Source organism: Gymnoscopelus microlampas, assembly GCF_963454915.1.
Source record: "Gymnoscopelus microlampas genome assembly, chromosome: 20".
NCBI classification, from domain to species: Eukaryota; Metazoa; Chordata; class Actinopteri; order Myctophiformes; family Myctophidae; genus Gymnoscopelus; species Gymnoscopelus microlampas.
Genome location: NC_139957.1, coordinates 31,684,026 through 31,705,915, shown reverse-complemented (window position 1 = coordinate 31,705,915; position 21,890 = coordinate 31,684,026). Strand labels below are relative to the sequence as shown.

The following is a 21,890-nucleotide window of genomic DNA, read 5'->3' as shown; positions in this document are numbered from 1 at the left end:
CCTTAATGTTTAGAGATTGTCTTCTTGACACATTTTAATGGTACATCATTATGAAAGTCAACCATTATAAAGCTGTAGATGGATAAATATAATTTCTCTCCTGAGCAGATTTTCTACTAATGAATGGTGTAAAGAATGTTCCTAATGTGTAGACATGTGTCAAGATCTTGACTATGCATACAACCTGTATAACGGAAACAATACAATCTATTAACAAAGCTAAGAAAAACGTTGTTTGTTATCCTTCCAACACAATGCCAGTATTGAAACTCCACTTACTTACTATAGTACATGCATTATCTGTTTAACATTTGGTGAAGGCATTTTGCCATGAACATTGTATTTCCTTTAATAACTGTCAGTCACACGTTCAGTTCCAGATATTAAATCTTAAATTAATTTAGTTTTTACAGTACATCAGAATTTCATGGTTAGGAAAGGTAGCAACTGGAGTAAAAGGCAACTTGTTAAATCGGATGTACAGTACATGAGCTGTGCGTGCTGCAGAGATAGGACAGAAATAAGCAAAGGATTCATTTAAGTCTTGGTTAAGGTAAGAGCTTTCCCATGAACATAAAGAACACAAAGACACACATAATTGCAATTTTGCGGAAAGCAGCAGACATCCCAGTGAAAGTGCGATGTAAGTGTCCAGGGCCAGACACAAGTCATGTGGTGTTTATATCCGGAAGGCTGTTGGGGTTGGAGGGCAGGCTGGATACAGGCGCCTGGGTGAGGAAGGTCATCGGGGACGGCAGCTCTGTAATTCTGCAACACAGGCGTCATTATGTCACACACACACACACACACACACACACACACACACACACAAAGAATCTGATAAATCACACTTGGGAATCACAGTCTCACAAGTCCAATGCTTTGCCGGCTAAACATGGAATGTGGGAACAATAAATCTGCACAGGCTTTGTAATTAAAAGAAGAAAATATAGCTGTTGTATTCTCATGCATTCCGCTGCTGCCTTACCCAGCAGCCTCGCTGTGAATTGGATTCTTCTTAGAGGACACAGACAAAGCCAAAGGTTGGCTGGGGTCCCTGTCAGGAAAAATGCAGAGTTGCAATGAAGTACATCATTTTGAGAGGCCATGTTTTAACACTCTGGTGTTTCTATTCTCTTAGGACTGCAACTAGCCTCGTAAAGAGGTTAGTTTGGGTCAGTGCGAAGTACACTGACCGAGGTTCTCTAAAATGGCCTTCCACGGTCACCAAATTCAGCATGTTATGCTGCTAGACTACATGCCAGACCACGGTTAACGTGAATATACATCAACTCTGCCCTGATGTACCCCCTATGCAGTCAGATCTCCTGTACACTGCTTTCTGAAAATCATGTTACCAGCTGCTCCACGACCACAAGCGTTCAAAGAACTAAATAAACGTCTTGGTGCACGTGAAGTGGAGCCAATAGGCTCAAGGCAAATCGACGTGACCAGATGTTTGTTTCCAAGCACACGACTCTGTGGCTGATCCTATTTTTACTATTGTGCCCAGACTCTTTCTTCATTCTTTTTAAGCAGCTGGACGGAAAAGAAAATTGGTTGAAGCCTTAAGTGATGTTTTATGGTATCCTCTTCTGCTGAGAACAGAGCTGTTTAAGACATTAAATAGAGGGAGGAGTCACAAATGGGGGCTCAGGCTGAACTATTGCTTGGTGTCACTGCATTTTGTTCTGCAGAATTAATTGCATCAGAAGTTTCGTTTTCATGTTCGGTGACTCCAAATGGACCATCTTGACCAAAGTGGGGCCATTAGGCATAAAAGGGAAAGTGACTAACAACCAACATGTTCGTTGCTTACTCAGTCATCCACTTGAATCCAATCTGTTGAAGGGGGTAATACTATACCTTGCTCTCTGTCCGTTCATTTTTGCAAAGAGCAGTCTTAGCACTTTCTCCTTCTGCTCCCAAGTGAGATCTGAGATGTCAACCTTGTTGCTCTGCACATGAGTCCTGAATCAGAAGGGGTGCATGAAATCAATGAATGCAAAACATGACTATAATACATGAGCATTTCCTTGCCATAAGCTGCATAAAGATGTGTACATTAGCATTGAAAAACAAAATTAAAAAAAGGACATTCTCGCTAGGATTCTGGCGTAGGATCTCACCATTTTGCAGCCTCATCCATGTCTGAATAGACACAGTTGGTGCTATGAGGGTTCTTGTGGAAGGTGCGGATGAGGGGATACTTCTGCTTGCCTGCCCTGGCCTCAGCCATCTTACTGCGGTAGGCTTGCAGTGCCTCCTCTCTGTACTGCATTCTGCTGGCCTGGATCTCTTGCTTCACCTGAAATAGAGCCTCCTGGAAGAAGCACTCCAGTTCTGTGCGCTGTTCTACGACGACACATGCCAACCGCTTGACACGGCCTATCTCTTTCTCCCGCATGGCCAGCACCTTCTGCAACTTGTCCAGTTCTACCTGGCTGGCTTGGGTTCTGACCCGGTGTCGCTGCTGGGTCTCCTCCTTCTCCTGATCAAACTCTTCGGCCATCGACCCGAGGGCTCGCTCCAAGGTAGCCACCTTAGCATTCAATTCGGATATCTCCTCCCTCCGGGCCTTCATGTGAGCGGCGTTGTCCTGGATCATCAGCTCACTGGTACCCTGAGCGAAAACGATAGCAGTGTTGTTCAGGTCAGTCTAAGAATGGTCTGATCAGTATTACTATACAAATCACTTGGGGCATGCCGGTAGGTGAACAACAGGAGGGAGGCTCGCAACTCACTTTTAAATGCTCAAATTTGTATTCACAGCAGCAAGCAGTATGCATACCGGTAGGTGACCAGATAGTGTGTCAACCACGTCATTTACCTGCATTTACCAGGTTATAAAGTTGGAGTCTAGCTGGAGAACAAGTCAAATGAGAGCCCAATATCACAAAACATGTCCTAAAGGGCTGTACATAAAAACTATAATAACTAATAAAACAATAATAAAACAAAGTAGTGCAATGCATATACAGTACATACAAATACACGCGCGCACACACACACACACACACACACACACACACACACACACACACACACACACACACACACACACACACACACACACACACACACACACACACACACACACACACACACACACACACACACACACACACACACACACACACACACACACACACACACACACACATACAGTATAACAATGTAGACCATTTAAGATAAGATCATGTCAAAGGCTAATGCAAAAAGGTGTGTTTTCAATTAACTCTTGAATAAGTTGAGGGAGCTAGACTCGGATATGGATAGGGAGCTGATTCTTGGGCTTGATAGTTGCAATTACCCATCTCTGCCAGAACAGGACATCAAATGAAGAGAAATACATATGTAAATGGGGTGTACAACACATTTTTATGCCTCCATTAGCAGACAGCCATGGCCGCAGGCAAGTTTTTTGCCAGTACGTACGTACATACGTCCCAACCTTGTGAACGTGATATCTCAGGAATGCCTTGAGGGAATTTCATGACATTGAGTCCCAGTTAACAAACGTCCACTGGGATTCAAGGATGAACTGATTAGAAGTAAGAGGTCAAAGGTCGAGATCACTGTGTCCTTCATTCACTGTACTATACTATTATGAGTCTGGACCGACACGGATGTAAATGGCGGGTTGGCGCAATGAGATACAGTATTTCTAGTTTCCTCTTGAGACAGTGTATTTGGCCATTCTGTGACATACATACAGACAGTCTTGTTTCGCTATCACCTTCTGGCTCACTTAAAAGTACTAAAGCTGCAGTCTACAGGATTTGATCCTACAGTATGTCTCCCATACAAGTGCAGAAATGTCTACCGCTGAGCTAAGATGGAAAGCCTGTCTAGACAGAGGGTATTACAATTTGAGCATCAGGCAGTACCTCTTAGTTGTCAACCAGTAGTAGTGGTTGTGGTGACTACCACACCATAGGATCTAATACACTATACATTTCTCAATAGAAAAGCAGGGAGACCACTTCCAACCGCAGCAGTATAGCATAAACAAATTCTACCATACAGATTGGTTAAAATAATATTTTATTCATTAAAATAACTTCCAGATTTTAGGTTTAAGAGAGAAAGTTGCTCCAGTACACTAACAAAGTTCTATAGAATGTAGACACTTAAGCAGATTCTATAATGTGCAGTAAGGTATACACATACTGTACATACACATTGTATGCAAATTAGTGCAAGTAACAGTGTGTTGTTGGCTCAATTCACTTGCTGAAACATTTTTTTACTCTGTAACCTTTCATTAAGAGCAACAGACAGCAGTGTTGGAAGGAGGAGTGTCAGGACTCTCATGTGCTCATGTAGTTCAGTGGTAGTGTCATTGTGACAATAATAGCAATGCCTATTTTCAATTCCTACTAAGACCTTTTTCCAGAAACAAACTAAAAAAGTGTGCTCCTTGGAGCACAGGTTTTCGCCAGGGCCCAGAAACTTAGGAAGGCAGTCTTAGCTAATAGCCAATTGGAATGGGATCTGAAAAATCAGACTCATACCGTCATCTTGATCACATGACTATAGAGATAATGTAATGTGTACACATTTGTGTGAGGTTTGGACAAAATAATACTGTAATATATACAGAGTAATATTTTAAGAAATTGTTTTGTAAAAATCAGCCTCCTGGTGTCGCTACAGGCCGATGTGTAAGATTTGGGGCAGAGGTTCTTCCTTGGCCTTCCGGGAGTATGCGTGCAAAGTTTTAAGCCAATTGGTCCAGAGATTAGCTGCTCACAGACACACGGACCGACGGACGGACAGAGGCGATTACGTCGTCTCCGGCCTTCAGCCATCCGGCCTGGCGTCAACAATAAATTATCACAAATGAGTGAGAGATATACAGAGAGATATGAAAGAGAGGAAAGGTAAAAAAAGTAAAACACTTTTAATATTTCAAATATAGTTTTCATCTTTAAAAATTGGCTTATGGGAGGACCGGCCAGCGAGCGGGCCGGTCTGCGGACCATGTCATCAATCTCAGCCATAACCATAAGGAGTTCCCAATGCAGCTACGCCCAAATATGGAGTGTGTTGTCTAACCTCAATGTGTCGTCATGGCATCAGGCGCAAACAAATCAGTCAGCTCCATATATGGGCACAAAAGGGACTCAGGCATAACCATAAACAAACCCGATACACCCATATATAGGCATGTCACTATGACTGAGACATAAGATCCGAGGAAAAGATCCACAGAACCACAGATCCAACCGCTATGCCCAACTTCAAATTCAGTGTGCGCATCGGCAAGGACTTGGAGTCCGCCGTGGAGTAATTCAGAACCGCCGATCTGCTGGTCCTTATGGGCATATGTGTGGGAATCTAGGTGAATGGCGCACCCACTGCAACTGACCTAGTCACATGACCAGGACGTTATGAAAGTCTAGTTCTTCCCAGTAGAGAGAGATTTTGACTCTACAGCAGATGATGGTAGATCAAAGCTCAACCTTGTGTAGCACAGAATAACCATGTGAAAGGCTACCCTTTTGTTTGTTACGGGTAATGCTACTGCTGGCCTTTGTTTGTTAGGCTATTGTTTGTTTGAGCACATGGATGCTTTACATGCTTAGAGCACTTTAATTTGTGTCAACATCACTGTGTTTTATTTGATCTTCTTGAAATGCATTTATTTATTTCAGTTTACAAATGAAGTGACCTTCAATGAACTTCTGAGCTGTGTCTAGAGACCTGGATATACCGGTAAAACAGTATACAGTCTATGAGTTCCTTTATATTTTAATACATTTTTAGTTTTGTAATATCACTGTCGTCTTCTTGTAGCTGTGGTGCTAGAATTGTCCCCCGCCCCTTGTCCTTGCATTGTGCTGCTGGAGGTGTGTATCATTCACTGCAAAGCAAAGTAGGTTTATACTGTTTGTTCTTTTTAATGATGATTTCAATATAGGGTTTGCATTATGTTGTAATACTAGGGCTGGCAACTAATGTGTTTTGTCTATTTCCTGAAAGGGACCAGTCCAGCCACTGTTTTCCACTGCTATTTTACTCTTGTTTGGTTTGTCGCTGCATATTTGATTTATTAGTTATTGGCATTTAAGGTTCAGTTACAGCAGGTGCATATGTTTTATGGTGTTTTTGGATGGTGATGTGTGTTAATGAGTCTGCTCTCCTCTCTTTGTCGAGTGTGTGTGACTCACTCTACAAGGCCGGGTCCTCCTTGCTCCGTTCTGTCGTGGGACTGCACTGTGGGACTTTTTGTTTTTTAGTGGTGTGTATATTAAACCCTGACACTGCATGATATTTTGTATCAAGTTTTTTAGATATTGTGTTTGCATGTTTGGTGCCAGGCCTGCGTTTCACCTTTCTGTCCCCCATAGTTGCTGGTAGGTCTGTGTGCACGTGCCAACCGACCTTCATAGCCTGAGGAGAGTAAATCTCAAAAATGCACTTAACCCTAAAGCAGTGGTTCTCAAACTTTTTCAGGTCAAGGACCCCCAAATTGACACTTATTAGGCCGCGGACCCCCATTTCAAAAGATATGCCAGGGACCCCCATAAGAGAAGATTTTTTACGGCTCTAGCAGTGATTCTCAACCATTTTAATTTCAAGGACCCCCAGTTTGACATGCATTAGGGCTACAGACCCCCATTTAATGGCATTTCTATCACTTGGACCGCAATTTATATTGTAAAATCTATGCTAAATTTAACCCTAACGGGTCCATTTGGTTCCATTTGTACACTCTCAGAGTTACAGACCCATAAGGGTCCATTTGGTGCCTAATCTATCATTTAGCTGGGGACCCCCTGGAACTCCCACAAGGACCCCTGGGGGTCCCCGGACCCCACTTTGAGAACCAATGCCCTAAAGAGATCTGCCTTACTGACCTTAGGCCCTGGCCATTTTAACTATTGAAATGAATGTATACTGTAGTTACTTTCTAATAATAAAGTCAAGTAAATAAAGTATGTCCTATTTTTGCACGAAAATGCCTCTTGTACAGCGTTCCTGTTTAGGGGAGAAATAGTCGGTCACATTACACACAGTGAATATTCTAACCCAGTGGCAGTGAGCCATAGTCGCTATTAGACCTCTGTCTAAAACCGGGTTATAACTGGTCTAACAGTGAAAGTCTATATAGACGTCATTTCAACGGCTATAATATACCAGAGCCTTGTAATAGAGAGTTCCGCCACTGAGGGGGCAGAAACAGCGCCGGTCACATGGTTCATGTAAACTGGAAATGGTTACAAGGAGTCATTGACTTCAGTGCATTCTATAAACTTCCGGTTTAGGGCTTTGTCACTATTCGCCAATAGACGGCTGTGTAGAAGACCTAGCCCGATGAAGTGAATGGAGGTGACCCAACTCTTCTTGAATGGCTCTGTAAAATACTAATGACATGAAGTATCTTCATATATGGCCATAAAAGGGACACAGGTAGACGGACAGACACAGGCCATAAAAGGGACACAGGTAGACGGACAGACACAGGCCATAAAAGGGACACAGGTAGACGGACAGATACAGATATCTCCATACATGGGCACAAAAGGGATACAGACAGACGGGTACTCTGACAAACCCCCAACACTATATGATTCAGACATATTGGTTGGATCGGCGGTGCGACGAAGGTGTGAGGGCCGCACAGCGGCCTGAACTCTCGAAGTCGGGCCGAACCTCTAGTTTAAGTAAAAGAGGTGCTTAAACCCTTAACCTATCATCAAATAACAAAGACATGCATGCAGGTGGGGATTTGAACCCAGGTCTCTTATATCAGAGGCAGCAGCACTAACCAGTTGGATTTTTCATATTCCATCCTGATTAGCTAAAATTGGCTTCCAAAGTTTGCATTAGTGGCCCGTTTTGAACAAAATGCCTCAAATCGTGAACACAATCCGATTGCCGTGACACTTTGCACGCACATTCCCACTAGGCCAAGGAGGACATGCCACCCTTCATTTTTCAAATCTGCCTCATCGTGGCGCTGTAACAGACGGATTCACGTTTTGGCCTATAACTCTTGAACCGTAGCCAAGACAGATTGCAAGACGTGCCACCTCCGGTTTACTTCCCGTATCTGCTTGACGTAGGTGGACGCCTTTTTAGATTGATTCCAATGGAAAAGTGAACATGAACACAGCTTCTGAGGGCTCTGTCCCTTATTTTTAACTCTATGCTCTGTCCCCATAAGATGTTCTAAAAACTGATAAACTAAGATTCTATATATGAATATAGTACGTGACATTATTATGGGCATATTAAAAATATCATTTCCCATCATTTTCTTTTTTTATTATTATTTTTTGAATCTTAATTTTTTTATCCCACGATTTTGTAACCCATGTTTTCACCCAGTGACATTTGCCTATGTAATCCTGGGCACTACTCTCCCTCTGCCCTAGGGAGAGCCCAGAACTGAGCTCATGCCTCCTTCAATGCATGAGGAGCCAGCAAGCCGCTTCTTATCGCCTGACAGGGGGGAGTTTCCCCGGTCGGACGTAGCGCGTGGAAGGAACACGTTATTCCAACCAGTTCCTTTCCGCTTGATCAGCCGCCGGTTGACCAGGGGGAGGCAGTATAGAGACCAGGATTACTGCATGTTTTTTGTGAGGGTACCTACCCTAGGGGACACGGGGAGAACATGCAGATTGCAAACTCCACACAGAAAGGCCCTTTCGCCAACCCCACCTAGGGTATGGGCACTGATGACGTGGAGGAGAGGACACGCCCCCAGCACCCACAGCATCCCCAGTGGGAATCGAACCAAGGACCTTCTAGCTGTGAGGCGGCAGCGCTACCGACTGCTCCGTGCCCCCATCATTTTCCATTATCAACTGTCTTGGTTGATGGGGTATGATTTGGGAATCATGACATGTTGCTAAAAAATCATGCTATACACACTATAGTCTATAGTGGTAAAATATATACCTTATAAAATGAAAGGCCCTGTTAAACAGGAGCACATCTAGCATAAGACTGAATAATACACATGTGTGTTTGTGGGGGGAATTTTATGGGTTCAGACAGTATAGACAGTACACCATGGCAGACTATTTGACCACAGTGACTATTAAACTGAGAAAAATCATAACAATGTACAGACACAGAGTGCACAGCCTCGACTTCAACAAACCTGACTGACCAGAGAGGACAGGCTGTGCTTTCACTGCAGTCAAGGAGTGGTGGAGACAGAGCTTCACTTCTTGACCACATGTAAAAATAAAGATACATGAAAAGAAAAGGGTGATACCCAGGCAATCCCCTACTTGGGTGAGAAAGCTGAATGTTCAAGGTCATTAACAATGATCAACATCAAAAAGGTCTCAAATACTAAACCAGTAAATGCTTAACTAATGTATGCAGGTCATTGCAGGACCAACCAATGGCGTGTGAATTAGCAGAAGAGTCCTTAATTGGCTATGAGAGGCTGCTACCATAAGCCTCCACGGCCATTAGCCTGTGTCTCACACTGAAACTCTCAGATGTACAAACTTGCTTGTAGATCAACAATTTTTGGCAAAACATAAATTAGGCACAGTGACGGCTCCAAAGAATGGAGGGGCTATGGGGAGGCTGGGTTTTTTAGAGCAGGGGCAATGAATTTTGGCAACAAAAAATACATAATACGCCAAACGAGTTTCAATGTTCCTAATAAATAAATAAAAATAATGATTTCATAGTATGTTTACATAGAAGTCAGTCACTTTTATTTCACATATTTATATAGATTTTATTTATTTATTTATTCCATAAATATCTTTCCGTTACTGCCAGGCAATACTGTTCAACTGCAACAGCATCACTGCTTTGCTTTTTTGCACGACCATTGGAATCTTACCTTAATTTATTTTAACTAACAACTTATACCCTCTATCTATACTTAGTAAACTAATTAGGACATCTCTTTACCGAAAATAGCACACTACAAACTCACAACGCATTGCGGTTGCGATGCGTTGTGAGTTTTCAGATTTGCTATTTTCTGCAAATGTTCCCCCCAGAAGAAACATGGCAAAATGTAGAAAATGATTGTTCAAACAACTCTGTGTTTAACAGCAAAGTTATGGTGGCCTTGGTTTGTTAGAATGCCATTCCTACAGTAAAGCTCTGAAATGTAAACTACTAGTGTATGATGTACTATGATTACATGCTTGAAATAAAATACAAACTTTGGATATAACTCTAGCAATTTTGCCAATAATACACATGTCCAATGCACTTAGATAAGTATGACCTACAGTTCAAGAATTGAAGGCCAAAACGTGAATAGGCCTGTTATGGCGCCACCATGAGGCTGATTTGACAAATGTTGGGTGGCATTTCTTCCTTGGCCTGGAAGAGGGAATGTGCGTGCAAAGTTTCACAGTAAGTGTGGACATTATTTGTGGCATTATGTGCAAAATGGGCCACACCCGCAAACTTTGGAAGCCAATTGTAGTCAGGAATATCTTGATCACATGACTATGTACAGATAATGTGTACTGATTTGCGTGAGGTTTGTTAAAAAATCATACTGTGCTAAGTCATACTATTATATATAATAAAATCACACTGTACCAAAGAATGTAATCTTATACTATACTGTTAAGTCATCAAACAAATGCCATACTATAGTTTACAATGTATTAATATTTTTAATCCATTCTAATTTATATGACTATGCTATAACAAACCCATACTTTTTTTTAAAACCCATGTTTTAAGGAGATAATCTGGCGAACTCAGCACAATGAAAATACAGTGCAGTATTTTCCCTGAGTTCCAACAAAATTGCCCATCAGTGGCTAGATTCCCAAATGTAATGGGCCAAAACCATGTGGCCTTCCTGATGTTGGTGTACAATATTCCACAGACAATGTGCAAGTTTGATTAATCACAGCCATATCTAAATCAGCAAACAAATTCCCATTTATTTACCTCTGCTGGATAGGGCACACAAACCGATAATAAGAATTAACTGTGCTCATCGGAGCACAGGTCTCCGCCAGGTCAGGTAGGTTATTGTGGGCCAGCAATGTTCGGAATTCGCCAATCAGGATAGAATATGAAAAATCGGAAGGAACCATCTTGATCACTTGACTACAGAGATTTACATGATGTTTGGACAAAATTTGTAGGAGTAATTTAAAAAAGAAAAGTGTTGCAAAAATCGGCCTCCTGGTGGCACTACAATAGGGCAATGTTAAAAGGATTAGCATTTGTTTTCTCAATGTAGTGCGAATGTGCGTGCAAAGTTTCACCGCAAATTTCACCGCAATCGGACGTGATTGCTTTGCGGCATTTTGTTCAAAACGGGCCACTCCTGCAAACTTTAGATGTCAATCTTAGCCAATCAGGATGGAATATGAAAAATCAAACAGATCCGTCTAATCATGTGTACCGATTTGCGTGAAATTTGGATAAAATCTGAAGGCTTAATATATATATATATTTTTTTTACATAAGTTGGCCTCCTGGTAGCGCTATAAAAGGCAAATGTGAAAAATGCAGGGCAAAGGTTTTTCCTTGGCCCCTAGAGTGTGCAAACAAAGTTTTACACAAATCGGTGCAGTTATATGTAAAAACACAAATCGTCCCGTTATAGCGCCACCATGAGGCTGATTCGAAAAGTGGCATTTCTTCCTCGGCCTAGTGGGAATGTGCGTGCAAAAGACGGAGACGGAGTCACGGACGGACGGACGGACGGACAGGGTGCAAAACATCTCGGCCATGCCTTTCGGCCTGGCGGAGACAATTAATGCAATAAAAGACAGCAGTGCGGTGGGTTGTCCCTTTTCATTAGGCACATTTTTAAAGCCATTAGCTCCAGCTATGCCGACTCCACTGCTGTGACATTTAGAACAAAATAATATATTTATAATACTCTGTATCATCATCACCATGGGGCCTGCCCATTGGTCCGACAGCCCATTATTCCAAAACCCCAATAGTTAAAAAAAAGTTATAGTTTAGTGTGAGGTTAGGGTAAAGATTAGGTTAGATTTTGTGATCATCTGCACCGTTGGACCAATGGTGCTTCAGTACAAACAGCCGGACCAGTGACATGGCACATCACCATCTCCTGTTTTTCCAAAATGCGTTATCCACCCGTAAATACAATTTTGGTTGTGATGGTGACGTCATGGTGATTTGGTCTAGACTGGAGCACATTAGATAGATAATGGTTTGTGACATAACAATTAGATGTGATCAAGAAAGTACTAGGCTGTGTTGATGTAGAAGATTTCAGAAGGTTACTTTAAATCTTACCTTATGGTAAGGTACGATTTAAAGTAACCTTTGGTGTCATTTAGTGTAGAGTATGGTAAGGTCCTAGCTATACTCTAAATTGTACTTATGAGGTAATTAATGTATAAAGTATTTGTTTGTTTTAGAAAATCATTACCGGAAAACATTAAGTTGGGGGAGGGGGTATAGCCACTGAAATGGAGCCCATTTGCCGGTGGAAACTCTCACCACAACCACCAACCACAGAGAGGCTGGCAAGCACTAGGAGGTGAGGGGAAAGCAGGACCACAAGCTAAATACACAGGGTCAGCACAAGTAAACAACACAGGGGAAATACCACCTGAAATACACCCTCCACAGATTATCTGACAAGTGTTTTCTAACCAAAAAGGATTAAAAGTTTCTTTTTTGGGTGTGATTAGTCTCTGTCCAACATCCCTGTCTCCTGTCCCCTGGTTTAAGCATACCTTGTTCAGTGCAAGGGAGGCGTTTTCCTCAACCATTGACGCTGTCAATCTCCTCAGGTCTTCCACCTCCTTCATGTGATAGTTAAGGGCCTCATTCAGCCGGACGTTCTCCTTGAATACAGAGCGCGAGGCGTCATCCAGCTGGCTGTTGATTTGGGATACAAGCAAATTAGAAAGAGAGGCCATGTCTGAAACTTTCAAAAAGTGGTTACTGCCCCCCCCCCCACACACACACACACACACACACACACACACTCTGTGTTGAAACCATAGCTGTTTCATGAAATGTTCAGTTTCATAATTTTCCCATAAGAAACACTGTCGTGCAACGAAAAATAACTTCAGTGTCATGTTGTATACCAGATGTGTGGTGTTTGCCACACTAGGGCAACACAATGAGAAGTTATAGCAGGAATATCAAAAAGTCAGTTTAGCAGGCTACATGAAGATATGAGTGTTGGCCTTATGCAGCAACTACTATCTACTGTAGCTATTATAGTAGTGATCTACAAACATTTATGTTTTTTTCACTTTCTCCCTTATTTAGTCTTTGTGCCCCAGTCCCTGCCACTGCCAACCCCTACTTGTTGGTCGCCAGCTGCTTCCTTTCACCTGACAGTGAAGAGCATCACAGTGAAGTTGTAACGCATGTGGAGGCACACGCTATCCCTCCCTCCCTCTGTGCAGACAGGTGTCCTGGTCAACCTGTAGGAGTTGCTGTTCATTTTGAGCGCCTGGCCAAGCCGAAAGCACAGCGGAGGAATCAAACCTCAGCCTCCACGGTGGTGGGCAGGTATTTTCCCCCTCGCCACCCGGACGCCCCACAAATGTTATTTTGAAATACTATTTGCGGCCTGTTAATTTACTGTGACTCACTCATAGCTGGTGAATTGGCTTTGGAGCTGAATAGAATGAGATGTGTCCATGTAGAGGAAATCATGACTAATATATCCCAGTCACATTCTGTGCTCTTAGTCAGCAAATTAAATTAAACTGGGTCAAACTAGAACGTGTTCACACTTAAAATCAATTAGTGGTACTCAACTCAAATCAACATCAAAACCTCACCAACACCAATGTTTTATGCATGGTAAAATGTAACAACAAGCAAAGTATACCCCCTTATGGATTCAAAATGTTTATGTTTATTTAAGGCAAAGCAGAGACAGATATAGAGCGAGACTGCTACAGTAGAATTGTAATCGTTGTCTGTAAGTGATGTACACATTCGTGAACATGGCAAGATGGTACAGTGGAAACAATGACCTTGTTTTTTATACATATGATTTATTTACTTCTGCTGCTCTACCCTGCCCTGAATGTTCAATTTGAAGAATAAAATTAGCCTGTAATGACACAGCAGAGAGACACTTACACAATGGCTTCGTTGTGGGCTCTCTCAGCTAACAGGGCGATCCTCTGCTCAGCCTCTCTCTCCAGGCAAGCCTGCAAAGGAATAGACACAACTCAATGTTCCTCCTGTGTCTCTTTGCTTGTTTTGGCTTCATACCTGACTACATAATTGTTCAATTTGATGTCAATAACTACTTTCAACTTGGCGTCTCTATTTTGGGAATGTCATTATAGGTGTTATAACTTTCAAACATCGTAAAAAAAAAAATCTAAATCCTTTAAAAACTTAACTACGTAACTTTTCAAAGATTTTTTTTGCTATTTAATAACAAAAATAGCCAACAAGCTCACTACATGTCAAGATGCGACACTTTGAGACACACAACACTAACTTAGTTGGATCGCATTAGTCCACAGCTATTTCCATGTGTACTTTAACTTATGACGGCAGTGTCGTCTTTAAGAATTGACCTAATTTCTTCCACTGTGAAAGACAAAAAAAAACTGTACATACTGTAATAATAATATTAACTCAAATTGATATAACGCTTTTCTAAGTACCCAAAGACGCTTTACATGGGGGGCATGAGAAAACAACAAAGAAAAACAACTTTATTAGGGGGAATAATTGTCTGTCAAATCTCTTTCATACCTTTTCAATGAAAAATCTGTGCTCCATTCTGGCCAGGTTGTCCTGGTGTTGTTTGTCAGCAACACGCATGCTTTCCTTAATCTGGAAACCACAGAGTTAATGTTTACTGATAAAATTCTGTGATGAAGGCCAAACACACCTGTGAAGTACAGTAATCATCTGCGTATTTATCCTCACATCGCTGAGCTCTTGCTCCATCTGGGCTTTCTTCTTATGAAACTCCTTAATCGTCTTCCACTCCCCCTGAATCATCTTAAAATCATCGGACCTCTCTCTGAACCTGTCTTCCAACTTGTTTATTTGAAGTGTGTATTCAGCAACCTGCAACATTCAATAACAACATTATGTACAGAAGATAATATACTGTAGTGTGTGTTTACGCACTATATAGCTTAAATACATAAATTTGTGAAAGGCCATTTGTAGATTCAGGAAAAGTACATGTTTTTTCAGAGAGCTGTCCAGCGATTCCAGGAACAGAGAACAACTGCTTATACCAGCTGGGAAGTAAACGTTCTAAAAGTTCACAATGACCATGCCCTTTGCAACCCAGCCCAACTTAAGCACACATCAGGCTGGGTTTGTCAGGCTCAATACCTCAAGTCAGAGTCAATTGCTACTGTGGACACACCAGTCAGAGAAAAAATGCAACAACGTGACCAAAGTCATGAGACACCAGCGAAACATGCGCCCACAATGATGTACATGATGAGTAAATGAATGGTTTCCAACCATCTGACTACATCTTTTTGGCTTAATTGTTATTCTTCAGATAAGGAGGAAAGCCGAAATCTGTTTGCGCTGCTACTGTATGCTGTGACGCCAACGCGCGCTTGTGCTGTTGTTGCCCCTTAACTGACGTTTCTGGCAGCTACAGCAACACTCAAATGGCAGTTACCCTAAGTGGTATTGTGTTACCAAGTGTTATCATGGTATCAAGTCAATATGGCAGTGACATATTCTTTATCTTTATTTATTTTTAAATAAATGAAAAATGTTCAACATGGTGACATTGGGTGACACTGAGACTCAGTGGATAGCACTCTTGCCTCACAACAAGGCATTTACATCCTTGGTCTACTGGCAGCGTGCACAAGACATTTGGCTCTGATCTGTCCAGTGAGACACTGAGACGGATGTTCTCCGAAATGCTTTTCAAGTATTCCTCTATAAATTGGCTCTAAACCTTTAGGTCGGAGGGCTTGAACTCAACCTGAGCATCTTCAGGTAACCTGAACACACTTGAGACCGAGTAATGTTAAGTTGTTCTTCAAGAGATTTCAAGCATTCCCCTGGGTCACAACTTAAGTGTAAGAGAAACAGAAACAGTGCTTGAACACACAACCTGAGCAACAGTGAGTCACTGAGACGTAGGCGGCCGTAGACGGCCTCTACTCCCAGAGTTTTTCAAGCTTTCCTCTGGTTTATTCCCCTTAAGTTCATTGTAAGAGAAACAGAGAGCTTGAACACCCAACCTCAGCAACACTCATTGACACATAGGTGACCTCTACTTAAATTGGCTCTCAAAACTCACATTTAAGTTGGAGGTCTTGAACTTGCAAAGTCAGCACCTTCAGCCAAGTGCTGAACATTCTGAGCCACTCAGTCCTTTTGCATGTTTGCAGTTATTCACCCTGTCCGATTTAGACCTGAAGAGCATGGGATTTGAACATGGCCAGCCAAACTTTTACCTACTATGAGACAACAGACCATCTGTTTATGTTTTTAATACATAACCATGTATGAATGGTATGAAACCCACTTATGTCTTTTAACGTAGTTGGCCCAGAAAATATATAACATTTGGAAGAATAGAGGATCACCCAATTAATTTGTTTATGAAAACACAAATTTTATTGGTAGTCTTTAAAGAAGAACTGCTGTTTTAGTTTAATTCATTGAAATGTATAAAAAATAGAAAACAGCAAAGAAACTTGTGAATATATTTAATGGTTTAGCTTTATTAGACAATGAACCCAACTCAAGTTCTTTTCTCTTTTTCTATTTCTATATTTTCTCTGTGTGCTAAATAAAACATTGAAACTGTTCAAATGTATTTCACTGACATCACCATATTGACGTGCCACATCGCACACACATCTTGACTCTTAAGATCAAGTTTGCATGTGTTCCAGAACTACATACATGCACAAACTTGCAGTATATTGTACATGTATACTGTATGCATGCCAATGGTTTGTAGTTTGAACATTATTCAGGATTGGCTGTGATTTCACAAAGGTTATCTTTGGGCCTCGCTCAGGTGGAGGGGTAGAGATTTCGTCCACCACCACGGAGGCTAGGGATTTGAATCTTCCCCATTACCTCCGGCTTAGCCGAGCATCCTTACAAGTACAACTGGCTGTGTTCGGGGAAGGGAAGCCGGGCAGGGAAGGTCATCTTTGTTGCTGCACAGGCAATTCCTATGGGCTGGGGCAGCACCTGACAACAGGGGGTGGTGAAAGGTGAGGAGTAGGAACCGGGTGGAGGCACTACATCCTCTCGGTGGGGGCTCCTCACTGGCATGTGAGTTAGTAGGGGCAGTAGTCAAGACTACACAGAAATGTGTGGGGAATTGACTAAATTGGGAGAAGGCTTCTCTAAATTATTTTTAAAAGGTCATCTTTCCAAACAAAGAATACCCGCCATTTCAAAGTGGAAATGCGCCTACTGTGCAGTTCTTAATGTAGTGTGGTAAATGGCTTTGGAAAACTCTTTATGATATAATTGTTTGGCTGACTGGTTTTCACAGCACCCAGAGTCTCATCATGCATGACTTTCAAGACAAAGGCCAGGGAACTCACGTTCTCGGACTGCTTTTGATGAGGTAGTTTCCATTAGCTAAGTCACTTTTCAAGATGAACCATTTTATCACCTCGCAATGAGAAAAAGGGTTGGAGGAGCGCGTCTCGAGGTCAAATCTTTGGAGTCGACCACAACAATATATATTTTTTCAACATGGGCATATGTGACAGTTCCACCATGCATGTCTAAAATGGGGATGTTTCAAGTTGATCCAGACCAAGCCTCTTTTTTGTGCCTCTGCTGCTTATTGGATCACATTTTTACTAGTATGAAGTAAGAGCTAGGAGATGGAAAACAGCTGTTAGCAAAAGCTGAACATTTTCCCCCCTGTTTGGACGCTTGATGATAATAGCATTTGATCATGTGATTTTAATTACAATTAACAGAGGCTAATAAATAGTGTCAAAAAGAATTAAAATAGACTGTGCGCTATTCTTGGCAATTTACAAAGACATGTGAGGGAATGTATAACACGTCAAGATTGACTAGCAGTGTCAGTGCAGTTTTCCAGACCATGATCTTTTCTTTCTTTTTGTTTTTGCCACTCAGAAGGATTCAAATCATGTTTAGATTGTGTAACTGATAATGTACTGTTTAGTTTTTTGTTATGGCTGCTTTCTTTGTCTTACATAAAAAGTAAGTGTATAATTACATACAACACAGCTGTTCAGATCCAGCACATTCTTTTGATTCTTTAGATGGGTTAAAACTGTTCTTTTGACACAACAATTCTCATTCCACTTGACACGTAACTTGATTTGACACTAAGATGTAAAAACATTGTGCGTATTGACCACTGATTGTAAAAATGTATCTTTCTACACTGTGTATTACTGTATACTTACTGTTTAATTAACAATGAGATTTTGTTTTGTATGCAAAAGGATTTCTGCCATTTTTTCTACCAACTTTCTAGTCACATAATGACTGCTGTGTTTGTGTAATGTAGGCTACCAGTTTCTGTTGCTCCTCCTGCGCGAGTTCCTTTTGCCTTCTGAGTTCATCCTCCAACATTGTTATCTATAAGAATGAATGACACAAACAAAATGTATCCAAATACACACACACACACACACACACACACACACACACACACACACACACACACACACACACACACACACACACACACACACACACACACACACACACACACACACACACACTTGGTGAAGTTGAGATATTGGCAAAAAGACTATAGCCTATGGATGTTACAAAAATGACTACATAAAGGAATAGACTAGCCTACATTAATAACAACAACAATATAACAACAACAACAACAACAACAACAATAATATTAATTAACAACCTTCTCTTCCCTCTCTGCATCCTTTATGTTTAACAGTCTGATGATGTCAATCGTGTCCTTTTCTGTTCGATACTGATGGTTTGTCAGGTCATCATTGGCTCGTGCCAACCGGCGGGCAGCCTCTCGGTACTGCCCACGTGACTGGTCGGTCAGCTCCAACTTGGCCTCCCATAGAGCAGCGTTGGCCTTTGCCTTCTCGATGTCAGACTCTTTGTCTGCTTTAGAGTCTTGCTTGCTTTCCTTCTTTCCCTTTCTGCATGAAATCAAGTGAAATTGTGTTTGAATAGTGCAGGGGTCTTCAACACGGGGTCCGGGGACCCCTAAGGGGTCCTCAGAGTTACTACTAGGGGGCCGTCAAATCTTTGTGTGATAAGATTTGTCTTATTCTGAGGGGAACACGATCTACAAGCTCACAACACCTCGCGTTGCGAGGCGTTGTGAGCTTGTAGATCTGCTATTTTCGGCAAAGTGGTTTGGTGCAGAGGGAAAAAGGAGCAAATCAAGTGCAGAGCCAAAGGTCAAGTTTACTTAAGTATTAAGGGTTAAGTGGTTAAACGTCTGAAACAAGGGAAAAACATAAATTGACCATAAACACTGATAGTGCTGTCAAACAAGTCTATGAAGCTATCTATGAAATCTATGAAAAAGTTTAATCTGTAACACAATTTAATGCAATATGAAGTGGGGGTCCCTGCTTCATCTCTCTGTCAGTTAAGGGGTCCTTGGCCTGAAACACACTGAAGACCCCTGGAATAGTGTTAAAACGAAAAGTTATTCGAAGCTAAAGTGTTAACAGTCACAGCAGGGTACAGACAGCTGCAGCTAATTAAATCAATAATTAGTGTGTTAGATGTTTATTTTATGGTAAGACATAAAAACCCATAGCCTACTTTGTGTCAAATTAGCCAAAAACTACAAATAATTTTCTTTATGTGACAATAAACAAACACAGTTACCAATTAGACATGCATACACCTAATTATGTTGTAATGTACCCAAAATATAGCTACTTAACTATAGACACAATACCCAATTTTAGGAATGCCTAAGAAGTAGGCTACTGACTGACAGTATCAAAGCTGTATGCTTGCTAACTGTAAACAGTGGTGGAAAGTAAGTACATGTACTCAAGTACAGTACTTACTTAAGTACAGTTTTGAGGTATTTGTACTTTACTGGAGTATTTCCAATGTAATACTTTTACTTCTACTTCTACATCTCAAGAGGCAAATATTATACTTTTACTCCACTACAATTTTTTGACAGCTTTAGTTACTAGTTACTTTCTAGATTTCAATATTGCAAAACATAGATTAACCACTTTATCCCTTTATACTTCGGCTATTTGAAAATAGAAGATCTACAAACTCACAATGCATTGCGTTGTGAGCTTGTAGATCTGCTATTTTGAAAATATTTGTTATAAACACAAATGGGACTTTCTGAATAATGAGTACTTTTACTTTTGGTACATGAGATGCATTTTTATGCCAATACTTTTGTACTTTTACTCAAGTAAATTTATAATTCCGGAATTTTACTTGTAACAGAGTAGGCTACTTCTACATTGCAGTATTGATACTTTTACTTAAGTAAAACATGTGAGTACTTTTCCCACCACTGCATCTAAATCAAACATGCCATCACTATTGTGTTGCTGTGTACTGTTGATCCTGTTATTATGACACTTCTGTTAGCCGGCCCATTCATTGCTGCTTGCTAACTTACCCGCCTTTCGCCTTCTTTCCCTTTGTACTTTTCTTCTTTGGCATGTTGTGGCTGACAGGCACAAATATATAATCAGAACACTAGCTGGAGATGACTGTTGCAACGAGGAGATGAGAGACTTTTCCCTACTGTAGCATTGCTTCACTGATCAGAATTGCCACTGATACCAGCAGGGACATTGTTTGCAATTAGTGTTGCCATAGCGATGCAGTCACGTGTGGAGAGACTCCCGAAATGTATCTGCCTTTGGTACCTGCAGGGTATGTATAGCAACCCATTCATTTGGCTAATTTCTGTAACTTTCAGTGGTGGAAAAAGTACTCAAATGTTTTTCTTTTAAGTAAAAGTATCAATACTGCAATGCAATGTAGAAATACTCTGTTTAAGTAAAAGTCCGGAATTCTAAATGTACTTGAGTAAAAGTACACAAATATTGGTATCAAAATGTACTTAAAGAACCAAAAGTAGAAAGTACTCATTGTGCAGAATGTCCCATTTCACAAGTTCAAAATGTATACAAAATCTTTTGAAAATGGCCAATCTACAAGCTCACACTTGTAGATCTGTTTTTTTTTTTCAAATGGCAGAAATATAGGGCTGAAGTGGTTAGTGTGTTTTGAAATAATAATCAAAATCTACAAAGTAACTAGTAACTGAAGTTTTCATATAATTGTAGTAGAGTAAAAGTACAATATTTTCCACTGAGATGTAGTGGGGTAGAACATTGGAAATAGTAAAGTAAAAACAATACCTCAAAATTGTACGTAAGTACAGCACTTGAGTAAATGTACTTTCCACCACTGGTAGCTTTGAACAAATGCAAAATGTTTTGCACATAGACATTTCTACATATAGGCCTAGTTTATCCCACTGTGCAAATGTAAATCCTCAGGGATAGCAGCCTATTAACAGGCATACATTTGAATTACTCCACGAGATAGGCGTGCGTTATGTTCCTGCTCAAAATAAGCTCATGAATGTTGGATAGTGGTGGAGATCATTACTACATTTGAATGTCTGCCACTGCATGTTTGGAGTCTGGGATGACACGGTATGGGCTGCATATGTCACTTGGCTTGTAATTATGATTTGTTTGCATGATCTGTTTTTTATCAAACAGGATCTGTTTGCACACAACGTCTTCCCACATGATGACATGACATACACTTTGCCTCTGCAGAAATGTTTGCATTGTCCTGAAAAGAACAGTGAGCTGGTCATTGGCACCAAAATTGTTTTATATTTGCAATTACATACAGTAAGTCACAGAGGAGCCACTAAAATCAAATAAATTGCAGTTGACTGTACATCTTCGGTTAAGCTTAACCAAAAGAAACAATGTAAGCTCAGCGCAGGTCAT

General features: G+C 41.1%; 1 protein-coding gene across 1 annotated transcript; it reads right to left on the bottom strand.

Moving 5' to 3' along the window:
* Positions 1-295: 295 nt before the first annotated feature.
* Positions 296-20,574, bottom strand: LOC311036093 (basal body-orientation factor 1-like; the record flags this gene model as incomplete). Its single annotated transcript, XM_084044616.1, has 13 exons — positions 296-768; positions 989-1,057; positions 1,867-1,971; positions 2,130-2,623; positions 12,681-12,825; positions 14,056-14,126; positions 14,686-14,766; positions 14,863-15,006; positions 15,872-15,926; positions 17,036-17,204; positions 18,411-18,510; positions 18,803-19,055; positions 20,531-20,574. 13 exons carry the CDS (start codon positions 20,572-20,574, stop codon positions 669-671), a joined length of 1,830 nt encoding a protein of 609 aa, XP_083900742.1. The 3' UTR covers positions 296-668.
* Positions 20,575-21,890: the final 1,316 nt, after the last annotated feature.